The sequence below is a fragment of the Oncorhynchus masou genome, chromosome 30, assembly GCF_036934945.1.
Source record: "Oncorhynchus masou masou isolate Uvic2021 chromosome 30, UVic_Omas_1.1, whole genome shotgun sequence".
Lineage (NCBI taxonomy): Eukaryota > Metazoa > Chordata > Actinopteri > Salmoniformes > Salmonidae > Oncorhynchus > Oncorhynchus masou.
The window spans coordinates 5,193,786-5,216,815 of record NC_088241.1 but is presented as its reverse complement, the minus strand read 5'-3'; the positions used below and the strand labels follow the sequence as shown (position 1 = coordinate 5,216,815).

Below are 23,030 nucleotides of genomic sequence, written 5' to 3'. Positions count from 1 at the left end.
AAAGGAGAGAGGTATAGAGAAGAGAGGGATGGAGGGGGGTATAGAGGAGAGAGGGATGGAGGAGAGAGGGGAGGAGGGAGGTATAGAGGAGAGAGGGTAGGAGAGATGGAAGGAGGGAGGTATAGAGGAGAGATGGAAGGAGAGAGGTATAGAGGAGAGATAGAAGGAGGGAGGTATAGAGGAGAGAGGGAAGGAGGGAGGTATAGAGGAGAGAGGGAAGGAGGGAGGTATAGAGGAGAGAGGGTTGGAGGGAGGTATAGAGGAGAGATGGAAGGAGGGAGGTATAGAGGGGAGAGGGAAGGAGGGAGGTATAGAAGGGAGATTGAATTAGGGAGGTATAGAGGATAGAGGGAAGGAGGGAGGTATAGAGGAGAGAGGGAAGGAGGGAGGTAGAGGAGAGAGGGAAGGAGGGAGGTATAGAGGAGAGAGGGAAGGGGGAGGTATAGAGGAGAGAGGGAAGGAGGGAGGTATATAGGAGAGAAGGAAGGAGGGAGGAATAGAGTAGAGAGGGAAGGAGGGAGGTATAGAAGAGAGATGGAAGGACGGGAGTATAGAGGGGAGGGCTGTTAAGCTCTGCACCACAGGCAGGTATTTCAAATCCTGTGTGTGTGTGTGTGTGTGTGTGTGTGTGTGTGTGTGTGTGTGTGTGTGTGTGTGTGTGTGTGTGTGTGTGTGTGTGTGTGTGTGTGTGTGTGTGTGTGTGTGTGTGTGTGTGTGTGTGTGTGTGTGTGTGTGTGTGTGTGTGTGTGTACGCCTCCATGTGACCCAGTAGTGTGCATGTGTATGTGACTGAAGACAGAGAGAGTGTGAGAAAGGGGAAGAGAGTGAACATTGGAGAGGGGGAGATAGAGAGCTGGAGAAGTGGGAAAGAGAGGAAGGGAGGGATAGAGCTATAACAACTGGTGTGAGGGGTCTTAATGACATTCAGCTCAGTGACCTGGGAAGGTACCAACACACATCCACCCTTAACCTCCAGGCATCAGTGGAGGTCTGACAGGATTGGAAATGTGTTAGTAGCATGATAATACCTCAAACTTGCCTTCTGGTCATTCTGATTCATTTTGCTTGCCTTTAGGCCTCCACATGCTTCCCAGCCAAACAGTTCGGAAGAATTTGTAGATACAGTACCAGTCAAATATTTGGACACACCTACACATTCAAGGGTTTTTCTTGATTTTTTACTTTTTTCTACATTGTAGAATAATTGTGTAGACATCAAACTATGAAATAACACATGGAATCATGTAGTAAGCAAAAAAGTGTTAAACATATAAAAAATATATTTTCCAGCTTCATGACCTGGAATGCATTTCAGTTAACAGGTGTGTCTTGTTAAAAGTTAATTTGTGGAATTTCTTTCCATCTTAATGCGTTTGAGCAAATCAGTTGTGTTGTGACAAGGTAGGGGTGGTATACAGAAGATAGCCCTTTTTGGGAAAAGACCAAGTCCATATTATGGCAAGAACAGCTCAAATAAGAGAAATGACAACCGATCATTACCTTAAGACATGAAAATCAGTCAATCCTCGGCAAATGATTGCCTTCTTATGCACCAGCTACACTCACTACCTGACAGAATTTCACAACCACAATATGGAGTCAGCAGGAGCAGGTGCCCCTGGTATAGGGGTCGAGGAGCGCGTCCAGGAGCATGTGGCGATGCTTCACCATCTCGGCTTCGCCATGGACCGCAATGTCCAAACCATGGACCACTGGGAGAGACAGGGAGTCCTCCATTCCCTCCACCAGCACATTCAGGGTCTCCACCACTCACCCTCCCTTCACCCGGTCCCAGGGGGATTCGTCTCCCCTTTCCCCGGGAGTACGATGGGACGGCTGCACGCTGCCAGGGTTTCCTGTTTCAGGTGGATCTCTACCTGGCAACCGTCCACCCGGCTCCTCGTCTCGTGCCTATAGGGGAAGGCCCTGGAGTGGGCCAACGCCATGTGGGGAGAAGGAGATATGGCACTGGACCATTTTGAGGTTTTCCCTGCCACTTCGGGGCAGTTTTCAACCACCCGCCCGAGGGTAGAGAGGCAGGTGAACGCCTTTTCCATCTGAGGCAGGTTAGTTACAGGTTACCTCTTCCCCCCGATTACCGTATTTACCCATTGTTCCATGTGTCCCTCCTCTGGCCGGTGGAGTCTGAGGTACGGGAGGTTCCTCCGCCTGTTCTGGACATCGAGGGGGCCCTGGCGTATTCCGTTCCCTCCATACTGGATTTGAGGCATTGTGCGAGGGGCCTTCAGTACCTTGTGGAGTGGGAGAGGTACGGTCCGGAGGAGAGATGATGAGTTCCGGTGGAGGATGCGTTGGACCCTTCAATGCTGCGGGAGTTCCACAGTCTCCCTCCGGGTCATCCTCGAGGTCGGTGTCGGCACGCTGCTGGAGCCGAGCGTCAGGGGGGGGGGGGGTACTTTCACGACTTCCTCCGAAGTCGGTACCTCTCCTTGTTCAGGCGGCTTCGGCAGTCGATGTCACCGGTCTTCTAGCCTTCGCCGATCCACCTTTCAATTTCCATTTGTTTTGTCTTATTTTCCCTCACTCCCGGATTACATTTCCCTCATGACTTGTCGTGTATTTAACCCTCTGTTCCCCCCCCATGTCTGTGTGTAAAATTGTTTATTGTTAAGGTTGGCATGCTTCCGGCTGGTTTGCACCGGGTTTTGTTTTATTACCTGTGCTTTGTGGCAGCCGGTACTTTGTACTTGGGTTTTGTAATTTGTGCTGCCTCACGGTAGCGTTCTGTGCAAATGATTGCCTTATCTCTGCTCTCCTTTGCCTGACTTCTACGCATCAGCTACACTCACCACCTGACAAGCACACTCATTCGGTTGTAGGCGCCAGCCGAACTGAAGCCTTTACACCTATCCAATCCTCAGGGATCTAAGCAGGTGTCAACATGGTAGAGCAGTGTTTCCCAAATTGGGTCATCAGGACCCCGAGGAGGGCATGTTTAGTGTTTAGCCCTAGCACTACACAGCTGATTCAAATAATCAACTAATCATCAAGTTTTGTTAGTGTTAGTGTTAGTGCATAAAACCAAATGTGCCCTCCTTGGGGTTCAGAGGACCGATTTTGGGAAACACTGGGGTCGAGGGTAGGGGGTAGTGGTAAGTTGGGGTTGGGTATGTCAAGCTCAAACTCAAACTCCTAGTTCAGGGACGGGGTACAAATTGCCCTTAGGTACAGATCTAGGATCAGCTACACCAGGGATGGACAACTTTGATAGGGGTGGGGGGCCGCAAAAAATCTGATCTCATCATGAGGGTCCGCTCCTGAGTGACGCAGTGGTCTAAGACACTGCATCTCAGTGCAAGAGGCGTCACTGCAGTACCTGGTCCGAATTCAGGCTGCATCACATCCGGCCGTGATTGGGAGTCCCATAGGGCGGCGCACAATTGACCCAGCGTCGTCCGGGTTTAGCCGTAGTAGGCTGTCATTGCAAAATACATTTGTTCTTAACTGACTTGCCTAGTTAAATAAAAAATGTAATGCCTCACCGGTCTGCATATCCACATCCATAACCTCACATACAGGCCCCAGCCTTTTGGGGGCCAAAGCAACATTTTGTTGCCATAGGGTGCAGAGAAATGTTTGCAGTTTTTAAGCTAATTTCTTGCACTTCTACACATTTTGCCCTGCCTTATGCCATGTTAATATGCTATCTGAGTGAGAGTGACTTACAAAGTCAATTGGGGACCCCGTAATTCGACCATGATTACTACAAGTTTAGATAGCCGGCTCGACTAACTTACTAATGTAAAAAATGTTAGCTGACATGGCTAATTGAGTGACTATCAGTGACTGACATAACAAGAGAAAAACTGCTGATGCATAACCAAATTTGTGGAAAACTGGAAATGGACTCTTGATCAGTATATGGGCTTCTTCCTCCTCTTCCTGCCTGTTAGCCAATCTTATTACAGCATGACGTCATTACAGCATGTACACAGAAGCACCAGAATGAAATAAGCCATTGGCCGATCAAATAGACAAAGCAGGTCAAATTAGCAGATAGAAAGCGGGGACGAGCATGCCTGTAATAACACGCCTTTAAAACCCCATCACCGTTGTCATATAATATTCTGTGTCAGGTTGAGTGGGGACGAGATCGCTTCCTATGCGTCAACGAGCAGCGTGTGTGATGTGTGACTGTAGTTGGGTTGAGAGTTGAGGGAGGGTGTGTGATGTGTGACTGTAGCTGGGGTGAGAGTTGAGGCAGGGTGTGTGATGTGTGACTGTAGTTGGGTTGAGAGTTGAGGGAGGGTGTGTGATGTGTGACTGTAGCTGGGTTGAGAGTTGAGAGTTGAGGCAGGGTGTGTGATGTGTACTGCAGTTGGGTTGAGAGTTGAGGGAAGGTGTGTGATGTGTGACTGTAGCTGGGTTGAGAGTTGAGAGTTGAGGCAGGGTGTGTGATGTGTACTGTAGTTGGGTTGAGAGTTAAGGCAGGGTGTGTGATGTGCACTGTAGTTGGGTTGAGAGTTGAGGGAGGGTGCGTGATGTGTGACTGTAGCTGGGTTGAGAGTTGAGAGTTGAGGCAGGGTGTGTGATGTGTGACTGCAGTTGGGTTGAGAGTTGAGGGAAGGTGTGTGATGTGTGACTGTAGCTGGATTGAGAGTTGAGAGTTGAGGCAGGGTGTGTGATGTGTACTGTAGTTGGGTTGAGAGTTAAGGCAGGGTGTGTGATGTGTACTGTAGTTGGGTTGAGAGTTGAGGGAGGGTGTGTGATGTGTGACTGTAGCTGGGTTGAGAGTTGAGAGTTGAGGCAGGGTGTGTGATGTGTACTGTAGTTGGGTTGAGAGTTAAGGCAGGGTGTGTGATGTGTACTGTAGTTGGGTTGAGAGTTGAGGGAGGGTGTGTGATGTGTGACTGGAGTTGGGTTGAGAGTTGAGGCAGGGTTTGTGATGTGTGACTGTAGTTGGGTTGAGAGTTGAGGCAGGGTGTATGATGTGTACTGTAGTTGGGTCGAGAGTTGAGGCAGGGTGTGTGATGTGTACTGTAGTTGGGTTGAGAGTTGAGGCAGGGTGTGTGATGTATACTGTAGTTGGGTTGCGAGTTGAGGCAGGGTGTGTGATGTGTACTGTCGTTGGGTTGAGAGTTGAGGCATGGTGTGTGACGTGTGACTGTAGTTGGGTCGAGAGTTGAGGCAGGGTGTGTGATTTGTGACTGTAGCTGGGTTGAGAGTTGAGAGTTGAGGGAGGGTGTGTGATGTGTGACTGTAGCTGGGTTGAGAATTGAGAGTTGTGGCAGGGTGTGTGATGTGTGACTGTAGTTGGGTTGAGAGTTGAGGCAGGGTGTGTGATGTGTACTGTCGTTGGGTTGAGAGTTGAGGCAGGGTGTGTGATGTGTGACTGTAGTTGGGTTGAGGGTTGAGGCAGGGTGTGTGATGTGTACTGTAGTTTGATTGAGAGTTGAGGCAGGGTGTGTGATGAGTGACTGTAGTTGTGTTGAGAGTTGAGGCAGGGTGTGTTGCGCACTGTAGTTGTGTTGAGAGTTGAGGCAGGGTGTGTGATGTGTGATTGTTGCTGGGTTGAGAGTTGAGAGTTGAGGCAGGGTGTGTGATGTGTGACTGTTGCTGGGTTGAGAGTTGAGGCAGGGTGTGTGATGTGTGACTGTAGCTGGGTTGAGAGTTGAGAGTTGAGGCAGGGTGTGTGATGTGTGACTGTAGCTGGGTTGAGAGTTGAGAGTTGTGGCAGGGTGTGTGATGTGTGACTGTAGTTGGGTTGAGAGTTGAGGCAGGGTGTGTGATGTGTGACTGTAGTTGGGTTGAGAGTTGAGGCAGGGTGTGTGATGTGTGACTGTAGTTGGGTTGAGAGTTGAGGCAGGGTGTGTGATGTGTACTGTAGTTGGGTTGAGAGTTGAGGCAGGGTGTGTGATGTGTGACTGTAGTTGGGTTGAGAGTTGAGTCAGGGTGTGTGATGTGTACTGTAGTTTGATTGAGAGTTGAGGCAGGGTGTGTGATGAGTGACTGTAGTTGGGTTGAGAGTTGAGGCAGGGTGTGTGATGTGTACTGTAGTTGGGTTGAGAGTTGAGGCAGGGTGTGTGATGTCTGATTGTTGCTGGGTTGAGAGTTGAGAGAGGCAGGGTGTGTGATGTGTGACTGTAGTTGAGTTGAGAGTTGAGGCAGGGTGTGTGATGTGTGATTGTAGTTGGGTTGAGAGTTGAGGCAGGGTGTGTGATGTGTGACTGTAGTTGGGTTGAGAGTTGAGGCAGGGTGTGTGATGTGTACTGTAGTTGGGTTGAGAGTTGAGGCAGGGTGTGTTGTGCTCTGTAGTTGTGTTGAGAGTTGAGGCAGGGTGTGTGATGTGTGATTGTTGCTGGGTTGAGAGTTGAGAGTTGAGGCAGGGTGAGACAGATATGTTAGCAACACAAACACCATTAAAGACAAAGACACAGAGAGGGGTGGTTAAGAAACACAGAGACACACTACAGTTATTTAAAGAGAATCATATTTTTATGAAGCAATTCTCAGGAAGTAAGTGCAGCACTGACCCGACAGCCCAAGCCCCAGACAGACCACGTCAAAACAAACTAACTCATTTAGATCAGGGTATGGACCAGACCAGTCTGGGCTGTACACTACCAACAGCCTTAGCAACCTGACTTAGCAACCTGCCTTAGCCACCCACAAGTATACAGGTATACACAGGTACACTACACAATCATGATGGTTTCTAGGTGCTGTTCCAAGAGCACAGCAATGATAGCCTGGTTGCCAGTCTCTTTCTGCTTTAGCAAACATATCTCAACACTATTATATATAGTGCCACTTTATTTTGGAACGCAGAAACAGATGAAGGACAGTCACCAGTCTAAAACACTGTTAGGTGGATCAGTGACACTGAATTCCATTTGAGTGAATGACTGAAAGTAGTGGTCCTATGATACCTGTATGGACCACAGTGAATGAGCTGTGTAATGACTTAACCTAGCATCATGTTTAGATGTAGCTCTTATGTCACTAGGCCTGGTGAGTGCAACACATATCACTCCTATTTTTCCTTGAAATTGTTTCATGGCGAAATGCCGATGAGGACCCTGTTTGAACTCGGGAGTGTCATGCATTTTACTTCTCAGGTCAAAGGTGACAGAAGACTGAAATGTAAGGATGAATCATGACCATGGACCAATGACTGATCAGAACTCGTGGTCTACTTTGATCTTAGAGTGGACTGAAGACATGGACATCAGACTGTAAGAAACAAAAATTTAACTAATGTAAACAGAGCAGCACTGAAAGGCAGAATGCAGACCACTGAAACACAGTTCTCTCTCACATATCTTATCACATATCTTATCATATATCTTATCACATATCACACATCTTATTACATAACTTACCACATATCTTATCCCACAGAGTAAGGAGAGATAAGTCAAAAGAAAACAGACAAGTCAAAACAATTATGCAAATAAGTTCTGTAGCCAAGAATATCTAAAATGTATATATTTATTTTTCTATCCAACATAATTGAACAGCACAACCTTACTCTGCACAGACATGAGACTGATAAGGCATAGTAAGCAGAGTAAGATGTTAACCTTGCTTATCCAATCATTCAGAGCGTGTGTGTGTGTGTGTGTGTGTGATGGGGGAGTTATTGACGCGTTGCTACAGAGTGTTGCTCAGTGGGAGCTCCAGGAACGAGGAACGATGAGGTCCATTGGCTGAGTGATGTATGTGTGTGTATTAAATATGCATGCAGAGCACTGTGTGTGTATGTGTATAAGAGTGTGTGTGCAAGGGGGAGTGTGTGTGTGTTTGTGTGTGCTTGGGTGGTATTATATAGAATCATGACGCAGTGGGGTTACATACATTCAATAACACACACACACACACACAGACACACTCACATACTAAAATGTACATACACACATGACTGTGCAGCACAACACTTTCAAACAAGATCACAGTTGCATACACACAAACATGCACACACATTCCTAATGACCTCCAGATATTCTGACTAGAAAACATATAATGTTCCTCGGAGAGTAGAGCGCCAGCCAGGTAGTATCGCTACCAGCCACTTTACAGCACCATCCCGGTGTTATCTACTATGCTGTACAATATCACACTATGCAGAACAGCACAGTTCAAACCGTGCGTTTTCAGTGTGCACACACACACGCAAGCATGCACCCCCCCTCCCCCTCACCCCCCACAGACACACACACACACACACACCTCTCACAGCCACAACACTAGGACACAACAAACTGTATTTCACAATAAAAACATAGCCCAACAAAAGTCATTTTTTCTTGACAAAATGATTGATAGCACATCACATTTCCATAGTCAGCCAATCAGCCAGTCATCAGTCCAGTTCAGTCCAGTTTAAGATGTAAGTAGTATAGAGAGCAGACACATGCAGTGCAACACCACCAAGTTAACCTTCAAACACTGTTCCAAGGTCAGGCTTAATTGTTCAATCCCCAATGATTATGGTTAGGACTGGTTGAGGGAGAGCAGATCCTAGACCAGAGCTTGAGGGCAACATGAAGGACATTATGCTACATTACATTACACAGCAAGCACCAGGTGGGGGTGGTGTACCGGACGCCATAGAAACGCCATGGCAATACCACTGCAACATAGCAACTAAGGTCTATGTTGCTGCCCGGCAGTTTGGTACAGCCCAGACTTGCTACAGTGGCATGGTCATCAGATACACACTTCAATCACATCGTTAATAACATTGTTAATTCATTAATTCACTAATCAATCAATTAATTGATCATCATCTTCAACAATCAGTCAAAGGGAGCAAGAACACAGTATCTACTGGTCTCTGGGTTTTTTTGCTAAGTGAGAGACAGACAGAGGGATAGACAGTTTAAAATAGAAAGATGATCAAAGAAATTAATCTAAAGGAAAATGTAAGAGTTAAATAAATGACAGATTTAGAGGTGAAAAGACTAGTGTGGAACAAACCGCTAAATAAGAGAGAGAGAGATGGAGAGACAGAGAGAGAGAGGGATAGAGAGAGAGAGAGAGAGAGAGAGGGATAGAGAGAGAGAGAGAGAGAGAGAGAGAGAGAGAGAGATGGAGAGACAGAGAGAGAGAGAGGGATAGAGAGATGGAGAGACAGAGAGAGAGAGAGGGATAGAGAGAGAGATGGAGAGACAGAGAGAGAGAGAGGGATAGAGAGAGAGATGGAGAGACAGAGAGAGAGAGGGATAGAGAGAGATGGAGAGACAGAGAGAGAGAGAGGGATAGAGAGAGAGATGGAGAGACAGAGAGAGAGAGGGATAGAGAGAGAGAGAGAGAGAGAGAGGGAGAGAGAGAGAGAGAGAGAGAGAGAGGGATAGAGAGAGAGATGGAGAGACAGAGAGAGAGAGGGAGAGAGAGAGAGGGGTAGAGAGAGAGAGATGGAGAGACAGAGAGAGAGAGGGAGAGAGAGAGAGGGGTAGAGAGAGAGATGGAGAGACAGAGAGAGAGAGGGATAGAGAGAGAGATGGAGAGACAGAGAGATGGAGAGACAGAGAGAGAGATGGAGAGACAGAGAGAGAGAGAGGGATAGAGAGAGAGATGGAGAGACAGAGAGAGAGAGAGGGATAGAGAGAGAGATGGAGAGACAGAGAGAGAGAGAGGGATAGAGAGAGAGATGGAGAGACAGAGAGAGAGAGAGGGATAGAGAGAGAGATGGAGAGACAGAGAGAGAGAGAGGGATAGAGAGAGAGATGGAGAGACAGAGAGAGAGAGAGGGATAGAGAGAGAGATGGAGAGACAGAGAGAGAGAGAGGGATAGAGAGAGAGAGAGAGATGGAAAGACAGAGAGAGAGAAGGATAGAGAGAGAGAGAGAGAGGGATAGAGAGAGAGGGGTAGAGAGAGAGATGGAGAGACAGAGAGAGAGAGAGGGATAGAGAGAGAGGGGTAGAGAGAAAAATATTATGAATAAAAATAACAAAAAAATATATATATAATGTTCGGTAGTACAACAGTTAGAGTGACAGACTGATAGATATATTAGATACAGGTAGATGGTAGAGAGATTAGACTTTTTTCTCATCTTTTTTTGTCACAGGCACTAATGTCTTCACAGTCATATAGGAGGTATCCAAATTCAAGATGATTTCAGTGTCTAGAATTGCTACAAAGCTAAAACATTTAAAACTAATCATCTAACACTTCCTCCAAGTGTACCAAACTTAACTCATATAAATATATATATATATATATATATATATATATATATATATATATATATATATATATATATATATAAATATATATATTTGTACATATATATTTCTGTATAGATAAATGATAGAATTTTTAAATGATAAAATTGAATACAATAGTCAATAAAATATCTAAGTTAAATCACAGTATAACATGGTACATTCTCAAAAACATAGTATATATTAATATATTCTTTAATTCTCAGCAAAAAAATGTAGCTACAAGGTTTTAAAAGTCACTTCTGTTCATGCAGTCACAGACTTCAGTATTAGCGCCTTGATACAACTCAATGATGCTCGATGACAACAGGCTTCAGCACTCCTGATTGGTTTAAAATGACCTCATTCCAATCAGTAGAACTGTTTCCACGGTTTCCACTGTTGGGGCGCTGGGACGAGCGAGCTACCTCAAGGAAAGATGGCCGCCCTGGGTCCTAAGCTTTAGCTAGAGTACAACTACACAAACCCCTCCACTGCAAGCCTCTGGGATTTCAATCGTCTAAACATGCAATGATTTCTGGGCTTTTCCAAGGTGTAAGGGGGCAGAAGGATCATGGGGACAACAAAACATCTCTCTATAACTATGATAAATTGTTTCCAAAATATGGCCCCTTGACAAAGCAGTATGTGCAGTAGAGAAAAGTAACTCAAAAGACTGTCCAACCTTTTGATCTGTGACAACATGCACAAACCCAACTCAACGACATAGTCCATCACATAGCAGTATCAAGCCCCATCAAGCCCTCCATTCCAGCCAGGATCAACAGCATCCCAAAAAAGGTTACAAAGTCTAAAAGTTCTACATCATGTCAAAGCTACATTCAACTAGGAGAAGCTGGGGGTTCGGCTGTGGGCTGGTCTCAGAGTGAGAGAGCTGAGGTGAATACACACTACTAGTTCTACTAGTTCTTCACAGATCCGTATTGTGTAGAGATGAATGGATCTGAGCAGTGCCTGGCCTAGGTCCACCCCGGGGAACAAGCCAACAGGCCTACAGGTTGTCACATAACTCCAAGTACTGTCAATCTGCCATTGTATTATCATCACATTAAAGAGGGCAATATTGCTATTGATGACTTATTCCAGTCTTTTTTAATGACAGAACACAGTTAAATCTCTATGTCCCACATAGTAGACTCCAAACCCACATAGTATTCCCCTCATAGTGGATTTACTACATCCGTCTTGCTGTGAAACTACATGTCTAATAATGACAGTCGTCAGGTATTGGCACAGTATTGTTCTTCACCGTGGTATAATAACTATTGTGTGCTGTAATGACGGCACGTGGAAGGCTTATGGCTTATGGCTTTATGCGATGACCAATTGTGCTTCATAAGATGCATCTCCTTCACACTGGTGAGTGGGTCTTGCAAGCAGGAGGGAATGAAAGGCCATGACAACTATTTTCAAATACACTGCTCAGGGTTTCAATGACCCAATACTCCTAATGACTAAAGCTAAGCTGTCCTGATTCCTCCACATAATAACGGAATGTTTTACATCTTCAATGTAATGTCAAATGGACTCAGCTCAGAGACTTTCTCACTCAGTCCTCTCAAGCTTATTTGAATATTATGCAGCCATCTAGTGCCAACTGTAGATATTGCAACCAATCATTTCCTCCATCCTCTCTCCTAATAGAGAATGTTGTATTGCTCACGTGTGAAATACTATACAAATATACTCATGAAAACAGATGACTGGAAATCAATTTGGCTTAAAAGCTGTGGAGTAGAAATTTGGCACTGCTTTCCAAACGTTTCTCACGTCCAAGTTCAGCCCCAGCCGACCTCCCTGCTGCTTGAAATACTAACAGAACAACACATAGATAGATAGAATAACAAAGAAGCTATCAGGAGAAGAAAGAAAGAAAGAGAAAGACGGGAAAGAAAGATCTCGCTACATGTCTTTTTTTCTTCCGAATGTTCCGTTTGTGTCTGGAACACAGTGATGTCATCGTGCTCGTCATCAGAATGACAAGAGTCTCTGTTCTGAGTTCTGATTGGACCAGAGGAGAAAGGACAGGCTCCGAAGAGGTGGCGGATAAAGTCTCCTGTTATTAAATCTAATTGGGCAAAAGAGTTTGTAGTAAACATGACATCACGGGGGTTGGTATCCTTCCCTTCCGGGGGGCTTCGGTCGCGCTAGATGGCCCTGAAGATGTCATGAGGTCAAAGTGATGTCACTGTCCTCACTGTCCAATGAGAGATGGGAAGCCAGACAGATCATGTGTAAGAGAGAGGCGACTGCATTGCTATTATATCAACCAACATACAAAAGGGGAGAGAGAAGAAGGGGGGTCTCTCCAACGTGAGGATGCAGTCTACCAATCCAATTCAAAAGGGGATGATGTGACATGTCCCTCAGCCAATGGGGACAGGAGAGCTAGAGTCTGTGGAAGTGTTAACCAGTCGTTGGATCCTTACAGGAGCAGGCCGGTCTCTCCGCTACCAACGAGGTGTGTTCAGTCAGAGCCAGAGGGAGGGAGACGAGAATGTGTGTGTGTATGTGTGTGTGTGTGTGTGTGTGTGTGTGTGTGTGTGTGTGTGAGTGTGTGTGTGTGTGTAAACATGACATCATTACTCACAGTTTGGAGACTTGTCTTATCCATTGTTCTGACTGGGGGAAGAGAGGAGGACCGACGATGACATCACAAAGCTCAGTTCCGACCGGAGGAGGAGTTCTGGAGCTGCTATCGCCACAGACGACATGGCCTCGCTCTCACTCTCGGTGCCATGGGACCCCTCCAGGCGGATGTAGGTGACCCTGGTGTGGCGCCTCACCGTGGCCCTCACCAGAACACGCACCAGGGACCGGGTTACTATGGTTCCACTATCACCCACAGCAGAGACAGCCATGGTGCAGTCATCCCTTGTTTTTCCTGTAGAGATGGTCACTAGCTGATGGTCATTTGTAGTCGCCATAACAGCAGTCTCAGTTGCCGTGGCATCCAACGTTGCCATGGCACCGCCGTTGGTAACAGTTGCCATGGCGTCAGTGGTTTCAGTGGCACCGGTGTCGGCTCGAGTGTCTCCCTCTCTCGTCTCCCCCTGTCATACCTCGCTCTCCAGGCTGGAGAAATGGGCGGAGCCTCGTCGGGAGCATAGGCTCTTGGCCTTGAGTGGCAGGTGGGGGGAGTAGAAGCGTCCGGGCTGAGGAACTGACCGTAGTCTCTGGTACAGGAGCTTAGCACTGGCCGAGGCAGAGGACGAGGAGGGAGGAGGAGGGATGGGCACCGGCAGGGAGGAGGATGAGGAAGGGACACTAGGTTGGGGTTGAGGGGGCGAGAGGGAGGGCTGAGGGGGTGATCCACTAACATTCCTGGCTGCTGTGTGCTGAGGCTGGCCTGGCTGCCTGACTTGGCCTGGCCCTGGTCTGGTTTGGGAGGGGGGTTGGGCCGTGAGCCCCCGCTGAAGCTGTGGCAGTGGGGGAGCAGCTCCTCCTGGCTGTGGGACAGGGCCGTGCTTCCTCTCTTCCCATGGCCGTGTGACCGCCCTTGGGGGTGCGGGTGCACATGGGGGTGGGGGTACTGACTACATGAACATGACACCCCGGACCCCTGGTTTCTGTCTCGTGCGCGTCCCTTGCCTTTCCCCCTTCCTCCCCTTTTCCACTTCTTCTCTCCCTTCATTGGGAGTTTGTCGACAGACCAGTACCGTCGGGGGGGCGGGAGGTTTGCTGGAGGGGGGGGCCACTGGGACCCCAGACCTCCACTCCCTCCCCCTAACGCCCACCCTACTCCTGGCCCTGAACCCCAAGAATCTCCCCCCGCCCCCCCCCAGCCCTCCACTCGCCCTAGTATAGAGTCGTCTCTGCTGTTGATGCTACCCCCTTTCTCTCTGGAGGGGTATGTGCTGAAAAACCAGCTCCCTCCCCCTATCCCCCCTATCCCACTACTCCCTGGTCCTCCAGCCCCCTCCCTCCCATCCCAGTACCTCTCAAATCGCCCAAACTCCCCTGATGAGCCCTCATCAGAGTAACTCTCCTCTGTTCTTGCCCTGTCTCTTTCTGACTCTGACACAGCACCTCTCCCACCTGTCCTCCTCACCCTCTCCTCCACCCGTTCCCTCACTCTGTCTCTCTGTCTCTCCTCTCCCACATCTTCCTCATCATCCTCCTCAGAGGCCCACTCATGGAAGGAGAGCCCCTCCTGGATGTTAGCCCTGCCTTTCTCGTAGTGCATCAACAGAGGCCTCTTCTCTCCTTCTCTCCCTCCCTCCCTTCTCTCCACCCCTCCACTCCTCCGCCTCTTGGAGAGTGAGATGAGGGGAGGGAGGGAGGAGGGGGTGTTCCAGTGTTGGGGTCCCCCCCTTCCCCGTTTCCTCCGCTCACCCAGAACTTGACCGAGGCGGGGAGTTTGGGGTAGAGCTTACTGGGGGGTCGATGTCTGGAGTGGGAATGGGATGATTTGGGTCGCCTCTCCCTGCTCCTGCTGCTATCCTCCCCTCTATCACCCCCCTCTTCCTCTTCTCCCCCCCTCCTTCCTCGCTCCCTCTCTCCTGCCCATGCTGAATCTCTCCCTTTCTCCCCAAATGTACTACGATACTGGGTTGGAAAGGAAGAGTAGTCTGGCATCCCTCCTTCTCTCCCTCCATCCCCCACTCCCTCCCGATCTGCCTCAACATCCCCATCTTCTTGCTCAGAACGCCCAGTCGATTTCTTCCTCTTCTTCAGCGCCTTCTTCTTCCGCTTCTTTTTCACCTTCCGTTTCTTCCTCTCTTTGTCTCGCTCTCGTTCCCTCTCCTCCCTCTTTTTCCTCTTCTTCTTCTTTTTCTTCTTCTCTTTATCTTTCCTCCTCTTCTTCTCTCGTTTCCTCTCGTCATTTCCTACTCCTCCACTGCGATCCCTCTCTCTCTCACCCCAGCCCGCCCACCATTCCTGTAACTGGGCCAACTGGCTACCTCCTCTCTCCCTCTCCCTGTCCCTCTCCCTGTCTCTCTCCACTCGGGCAGGGGGTGGTTTTCGGGGTGGTATAGGTGGTGGCTGGCGCCCGTGACTGAGAGAGCGAGAGGAGATAATTGAACGCTGTCTGTCTCTCCCCCTCCCCAGCAGAAGACTGGACTCCTCGGTCAGCTCCTCATCCTCATCATCGTCCTCTGCGTCCAAACCTTCCCGTGTGCTCTGTGAGGTCAAGGAGGAGGAGGAAGGAGAGGAGGAGCGAGAGGAGGAGGTAGAGGAAGAGGTGGACGATGTGTTAGAGGAAGAGGAGGAAGTTGAGCTGGTGTAGGGGAGTGAGGTGAAGGGGGAAGGGGGAGTGTAGGTGGGGGACATGGGCACGGTTACGGGGAGTGGGAGAGGAGGTGAGAGGGGGCGTCCCCTCCTCCCTCCACCATCCCTCGCTCCATCCCTTCCTCCTCCCCTGCGCCCCAGCGGTAGGATGTTCTCGTACAGAGGTCCGCCTGGCTCTTTGGGCTTCTTGGGCCGGCGCTTCCTCCAAAAGGATGAGGGGAGAGGGGGAGGGTTGTGGCAGCGGGGGGTTAGTGGGCAGAGGGACTGGGGTCACGCCCACGGCTTGGCTTTTAGGAGGCAGCCGAGGTGTCCCCAAAGGTTTGACACCTCCCTTCCCCTGACACCCAGCACCACCACCTCCCACCACCCTCTTCCCCACCCCCTGGTCAGGACCTTTCTCTGAGTAGAAGGCCACAGTGGCGGGAGGGGGTTGAGGGTGGCTCCTGGGGGCTGTTTTGGGGGTCTGAGACCCTGCAGGCTGGTCCATACAGGGCCCCAGACCCTCAGGGTCGATGGGTCCATAGTATCGTTTATATCCATCCAGCCCCCCACTACCACCAACTCCCACTCCTCCAGCTGTCGTGCCCCAGGTCGGAGCCACCTTCTGGGGGAAGGATCCCATGTCTGCGACGGTCCCGTGCACGGCCATGGGGTTGGTGGTGGTCCCAGCCTTGGGCAGCCTCCAGCGGTCCACCACGGCCAGTCTGCGATCGGGCCGGGGGAGGAATGTGGAGCAGGGCAGGGGCGCACCCAGCATGGGAGTGTTGGAGGGACCCAGCGTCGTCCCAGAATGCACCACGGTGGGAGGGGATCCAGGTAGTTGTGTTTTGTAGACGGGCTGTGACTGTTGCTGCTGTTGCTGCTGTGCCATGGTCAGGGCCGGGTTGGTTGATGACGCACTAACCAAGTGTGGCGGGGGCGGGACTGTTACCATGGTGCCATGATGGTGGGGGAGCATAGCCATGGAGGATTTGGCCCCGCCCGGCGTGGTTTCATCCTCAAAGCTACAACAACTGTACATGCCCTGGTAGGGAGGGAGAAATAGAGAACAAGCGGGGACTGGTAATGAACATTCAATCATGTATTAATAGAATCAAATCAAACATGCTCTATGTGACGAGCAGTTATCAGTCAAGATGTATGCATAATATATATTAGTATGTTGTTTCTATCAAGGTCATCGTCAAGGTTACCATACATCCTGAGTGTGAGAGGAATTGAATTCCAATTAATCCTGTGAATTGACTGAGTGGAAATGGAATTGACCTCAACATCCACTTCACACACACACGTCACACGCGCACGGACACATGCACACGCACACACCGACACACACACATAAGATACCTCTATCGCTTGACCCCCCCACACACACACACGCCATTTCCCACCACACAAACTCACCCTACTGATGGCCAGTAGGAAGTCCAGTCTCCCGGAGCTGGTAGCCATGCAGTGTCTGAGCCTCCAGTAGACCAGGTGCTCCCAGGCAAATACCAGCAGACTGAGCCCCATAGCCACCAACAGCATGTAGAAGACACCCGCCATGTTGTCTATGTCCAGCTTACTGCTCATCACCTCAATCTTATCATTATGACAGATACCAGACAGCCACAGACGCTCCAGCATCTCAATCTCATCTGGGGAGGGGAGAGAGGGGAGAGAATCAGGGAGAGGGGAATAGGGGTGGAGACGGGGAGAGATGGGAGAGAATCAGGGAGACGGGAATAGGGGAGTGAATCAGGGAGAGGGGAGAGAATCAGGGAGAGGGGAATAGGGGAGTGAATCAGGGAGAGGGGAGTGAATCAGGGAGAGGGGAGTGAATCAGGGAGAGGGGAGTGAATCAGGGAGAGGGGAATAGGGGTGGGGACGGGGAGAGATGGGAGAGGGGAGTGAAACAGGGAGAGGGGAGAGAATCAGGGAGAGGGGAATAGGGGTGGGGACGGGGAGAGAGGGGAGAGAATCAGGGAGAGGGGAATAGGGGTGGGGACGGGGAGAGATGGGAGAGAATCAGGGAGAGGGGAATAGGGGAGTGAATCAGGGAGAGGGGAGAGAATCAGGGAGAGGGGAGTGAATCAGGGAGAGGGGAGAGGGGAGTGAACCAGGGAGAGGGGAGAGGGGAGTGAATCAGGGAGAGGGGAGAGAGGGGAGTGAATCAGGGAGAGGGGAGTGAATCAGGGAGAGGGGAGTGAATCAGGGAGAGGGGAGAGAGGGGAGTGAATCAGGGAGAGGGGAGTGAATCAGGGAGAGGGGAGTGAATCAGGGAGAGGGGAGTGAATCAGGGAGAGGGGAGAGGGGAGTGAACCAGGGAGAGGGGAGAGGGGAGTGAATCAGGGAGAGGGGAGAGAGGGGAGTGAATCAGGGAGAGGGGAGAGGAGAGTGAAACAGGGAGAGGGGAGAGGGGAGTGAATCAGGGAGAGGGGAGAGAGGGGAGTGAATCAGGGAGAGGGGAGAGAGGAGAGTGAAACAGGGAGAGGGGAGAGAATCAGGGAGAGGGAGAGGGAGTGAATCAGGGAGAGGGGAGTGAATCAGGGAGAGGGGAGTGAATCAGGGAGAGGGGAGAGAATCAGGGAGAGGGGAGAGAGGGGAGTGAATCAGGGAGAGGGGAGTGAATCAGGGAGAGGGGAGTGAATCAGGGAGAGGGGAGAGAGGGGAGTGAATCAGGGAGAGGGGAGTGAATCAGGGAGAGGGGAGAGAATCAGGGAGAGGGGAGAGAGGGGAGTGAATCAGGGAGAGGGGAGTGAATCAGGGAGAGGGGAGTGAATCAGGGAGAGGGGAGAGAATCAGGGAGAGGGGAGTGAATCAGGGAGAGGGGAGTGAATCAGGGAGAGGGGAGTGAATCAGGGAGAGGGGAGAGAATCAGGGAGAGGGGAGAGAGGGGAGTGAATCAGGGAGAGGGGAGTGAATCAGGGAGAGGGAGTGAATCAGGGAGAGGGGAGTGAATCAGGGAGAGGGGAGTGAATCAGGGAGAGGGAGTGAATCAGGGAGAGGGGGAGAGGGGAGTGAATCAGGGAGAGGGGAGTGAATCAGGGAGAGGGGAGTGAATCAGGGAGAGGGGAGAGAGGGGGAGTGAATCAGGGAGAGGGGAGTGAATCAGGGAGAGGGGAGTGAATCAGGGAGAGGGGAGTGAATCAGGGAGAGGGGAGTGAATCAGGGAGAGGGGAGTGAATCAGGGAGAGGGGAGAGAGGGGAGTGAATCAGGGAGAGGGGAGTGAATCAGGGAGAGGGGAGTGAATCAGGGAGAGGGGAGTGAAACAGGGAGAGGGGAGAGGGGAGTGAATCAGGGAGAGGGGAGAGAGGGGAGTGAAACAGGGAGAGGGGAGAGGAGAGTGAAACAGGGAGAGGGGAGAGGGGAGTGAATCAGGGAGAGGGGACAGAGGGGAGTGAATCAGGGAGAGGGGAGAGAGGGGAGTGAATCAGGGAGAGGGGAGAGAGGGAGTGAATCAGGGAGAGGGGAGTGAATAAGGGAGAGGGGAGAGAGGGAGTGAAACAGGGAGAGGGGAGAGGGGAGAGGGGAGTGAATCAGGGAGAGGGGAGAGAGGGGAGTGAATCAGGGAGAGGGGAGAGAGGGGAGAGGGGAGTGAAACAGGGAGAGGGGAGAGGGGAGTGAATCAGGGAGAGGGGAGAGAGGGGAGTGAATCAGGGAGAGGGGAGAGAGGGAGTGAATCAGGGAGAGGGGAGTGAATAAGGGAGAGGGGAGAGAGGGAGTGAAACAGGGAGAGGGGAGAGGGGGAGAGGGGAGTGAATCAGGGAGAGGGAGTGAATCAGGGAGAGGGGAGAGAGGGAGAGGGGAGTGAAACAGGGAGAGGGGAGAGAGGGAGTGAATCAGGGAGAGGGGAGAGAGGGGAGTTAATCAGGGAGAGGGGAGAGGGGAGTGAATCAGGGAGAGGGGAGAGAGGGGAGTGAAACAGGGAGAGGGGAGAGGGGAGTGAAACAGGGAGAGGGGAGAGGGGAATAGGGGTGGGGACTGGGAGAGATGGGGGAGAGGGGAGTGAAACAGGGAGAGGGGAATAGGGGTGGGGACGGGGAGAGATGGGGGAGAGGGGAGTGAAACAGGGAGAGGGGAGATGGGGGATAGGGAGAAGGAGAGGGGCAGGAGAGATGGGGGATAGGAAGAGGGACAGATAGAGATGTGGGATAGGGAGAGGGACAGAGAGAGATGTGGGATAGGGAGACAGACAGAGAGAGATGTGGGAGGGGAGAGGGACAGAGAGAGATGGGGGATATGGAGAGGGACAGAGAGAGTTGTGGGATAGGGAGAGGGACAGAGAGAGTTGTGGGATAGGGAGAGGGACAGAGAGAGATGTGGGATAGGGAGAGGGACAGAGAGAGATGTGGGATAGGGAGAGGGACAGAGAGAGATGTGGGATAGGGAGAGGGACAGAGAGAGATGTGGGATAGGGAGAGGGACAGAGAGAGATGTGGGATAGGGAGCGGGACAGAGAGAGATGAAGAGAGGGTGCAAAAGGAGGTGAAGTGGAGGCAGGCAGAAAGGGATTCATGCAAAAGAGAGAATTGGTGAGGGAAGGGGAAAGGAAGGTGAAGGTGGAGGAGTTAGGATTAGGGAGTAGGGGGAGGTTGGAGGAGGAGAAGAGAGGAGGACAGGAGTGGAGGATTACGGAGTAGGGAGAGGTTGGAGGAGGAGGTGAGAGGAGGACAAGGGAGAGGTTGGAGGAGGAGGAGAGAGGACAGGAATGGAGGGTTAGGGGGTAGGGAGAGGTTGGAGGACGAGGATAGAGGAGAGCATGAGTAGAGGGTTAGGGAGTAGGGAGAGGTTGGAGGTGGAGGAGTAGGAGGAGCAGAGAGGAGAACAGGAGTGGAGAATTAAGGAGTAGGGAGAGGTTGGAGGACGAGGAGAGAGGAGAACATGAGAGGAGGGTAAAGGAGTAGGGAGAGGTTGGAGGAGGTGGAGGAGTAGAGAGGAGAACATGAGTGGATGGTTAAGGAGTAGGGGGAGGTTGGAGGACGAGGATAGAGGAGAGCATGAGTAGAGGGTTAGGGAGTAGGGAGAGGTTGGAGGTGGAGGAGTAGGAGGAGCAGAGAGGAGAACAGGAGTGGAGGATTACGGAGTAGGGAGAGGTTGGAGGAGGAGGAGCGAGGAGGACAGGAGTGGAGGGTTAGGGAGTAGGGGGAGGTTGGAGGAGGAGGAGTAGGAGGAGTAGAGAGGAGAACAGGAGTGGAGAATTAAGGAGTAGGGAGAGGTTGGAGGACGAGGAGGAGTAGAGAGGAGAACATGAGTGGAGGGTTAAGGAGTAGGGAGAAGTTGGAGGAGGTGGAGGAGTAGAGAGTAGAACATGAGTGGAGGGTTAGGGAGTAGGGAGAGGTTGGAGGAGAAGAGAGGAGGACAGGAGAGGAGGGTGTGTGTTAGCTGTGTGTGTGTGTGCATGTGTGCACGCGCGCCTGTGTGTGTGTGTGTGTGTGTGTGTGTGTGTGTGTGTGTGTGTGTGTGTGTGTGTGTGTGTGTGTGTGTGTGTGTGTGTGTGTGTGTGTGTGTGTGTGTGTGTGTGTGTGTCATTAGCACTAAAGGGAGGTCCTCAGGCCCTCTGTTTGCTCCTAATTCAAGGTGACTCCTCAAGGTCAATGGTCAACAATTGCAAAGGTCTGTTTTTGTCAAGCTTCAACAGTACGGCAAAACGAGAAGAGAAGGAGGAGGAGAGAGAGTTAAAGAAAGAGAGAGAAGGGGTAGAAGAGGAGGGGCTGAACAATGACAAATAAGGTAGTTGTAAAATAAGCCTCAAAACATTACAACCCTAGAACTGAGAGCAAATAAAGAGAGGAGTGAGAAACAGACAGGGAAGGAGGAAGAGAAGAGGGAGAGTGGATAAAAATAAGTAAAGAGATAGAGGATGAATGAAGGAATGAGGGAGAGAAGCAGATGTAGAGTTATATATATATATATATATATATATATATATAGTGGGAGAGAGGGAAAGAGAAGGAGAGAGGAAATCTTTCTATGTCCACGACCATAGTGTGCCAGGGGAAAGAGAGGAGCGAGGGAACGAGGGAGGCAGAGACGGAGGACGAGAAGCAGAGATTTTGTCATTATGACAAACAGCAGGTACACTCTTCAGTTTGAAGAGGATGAGAGGAGAAAAAAAGGGGTAAAATGTGACACATTAGAGAGAAGCGAAGGAGAAGAATAACAGACAGGGAGAAGTAGAGAGAAGGGCGAGCTTGGAGATTAGAATCATTTAAATGTGGTGGAAGGATGGCCAGAATCTATATCATGGTGGTAGGCTCAGGTGGGATAGGGGATTCTCATCTGCTGACCTAAAGAGAACATGTTTGTCTTTCTCATGTATGAATACTAGCCTACCCACAAGCACAGGGGTCCTATGCCCTCTCTGATTGGCTGATAGGGAGACTGCGTGTGTAACCATAGTGATGGACACACAGGTAACAGATGTATGATTCACTGAGGGATTAAAAAATAATTTAGCAGAGACGAATGCAATGAAACTACCACTATTACTGCTCTACTATCATAACAACCACTACTACTACTGCTCTACTATCATAACAACCACTATTACTGCTCTACTATCATAACAACCACTATTACTACTGCTCTAATATCATAACAACCACTACTACCAATGCTCTACTATCATAACAACCAATATTACTGCTCTACTATCATAACAACCACTATTACTGCTCTATTATCACAACAACCAAACCTACTACCACTCTACTATCATAACAACCACAACTACTACCACTCTACTATCATAACAACCACTATTACTACTTTACTATCATAACAACCACTATTAGCACTCTACTATCATAACATCCACTATTACTGCTTTACTTTCATAACAACCACTACTACTACCACTCTACTATCACAACAACCACTACTACTACTGCTATACTATCAAAACAACCACTACTACTACTGCTTTACTATCAAAACAACCACACTACTACCACTCTACCATCATAACAACCACTATTAATGCTTTACTATCTTAACAACCACTACTACTACCACTCTACCATCATAACAACCACTATTAATGCTTTACTATCTTAACAACCACTACTACTACCACTCCACTATCATAACAAACACTGCTACTACCACTCTACTATCATAACAACCACTATTAGTGCTTTACTATCATAACAACCACTACTACTACCACTCTACTATCATAACAACCACTACTACTACTGCTATACTATCATAACAACCACTAGTACTACCACTCTACTATCATAACAACCACAACTACTACTGCTTTACTATCACAACAACCAATACTACTACCACTCTACTATCATAACAACCACTATTTCTGCTTTACTATCATAACAACCACTAATACTACTACTCTACTATAATAACAGCCACTACTACTACTGCTCTACTATCATAACAACCACTACTACTACTGCTGTACTATCAAAACAACCACACTACTACCACTCGACTATCATAACAATCACTACTACTACCACTCTACTATCATAACAACCACAACTACTACTGCTTTACTATCACAACAACCAATACTACTACAACTCTACTATCATAACAACCACTATTACTGATTTACTATCATAACAACCACTACTACTACTACTGCTCTACTATC

General features: G+C 49.7%; 1 protein-coding gene across 1 annotated transcript in view; it reads right to left on the bottom strand.

Moving 5' to 3' along the window:
- Positions 1-13,247: 13,247 nt before the first annotated feature.
- The window catches only part of LOC135523012 (glutamate receptor ionotropic, NMDA 2D-like), a 133,201-nt gene continuing 123,418 nt past the window's right edge, over positions 13,248-23,030 (bottom strand). Inside the window, 6 exon segments of the mRNA XM_064949742.1 lie at positions 13,248-13,458; positions 13,512-13,689; positions 14,230-14,443; positions 14,527-15,640; positions 15,642-16,447; positions 16,828-17,063. Coding sequence (XP_064805814.1) covers positions 13,248-13,458; positions 13,512-13,689; positions 14,230-14,443; positions 14,527-15,640; positions 15,642-16,447; positions 16,828-17,063 — 2,759 coding nt within the window.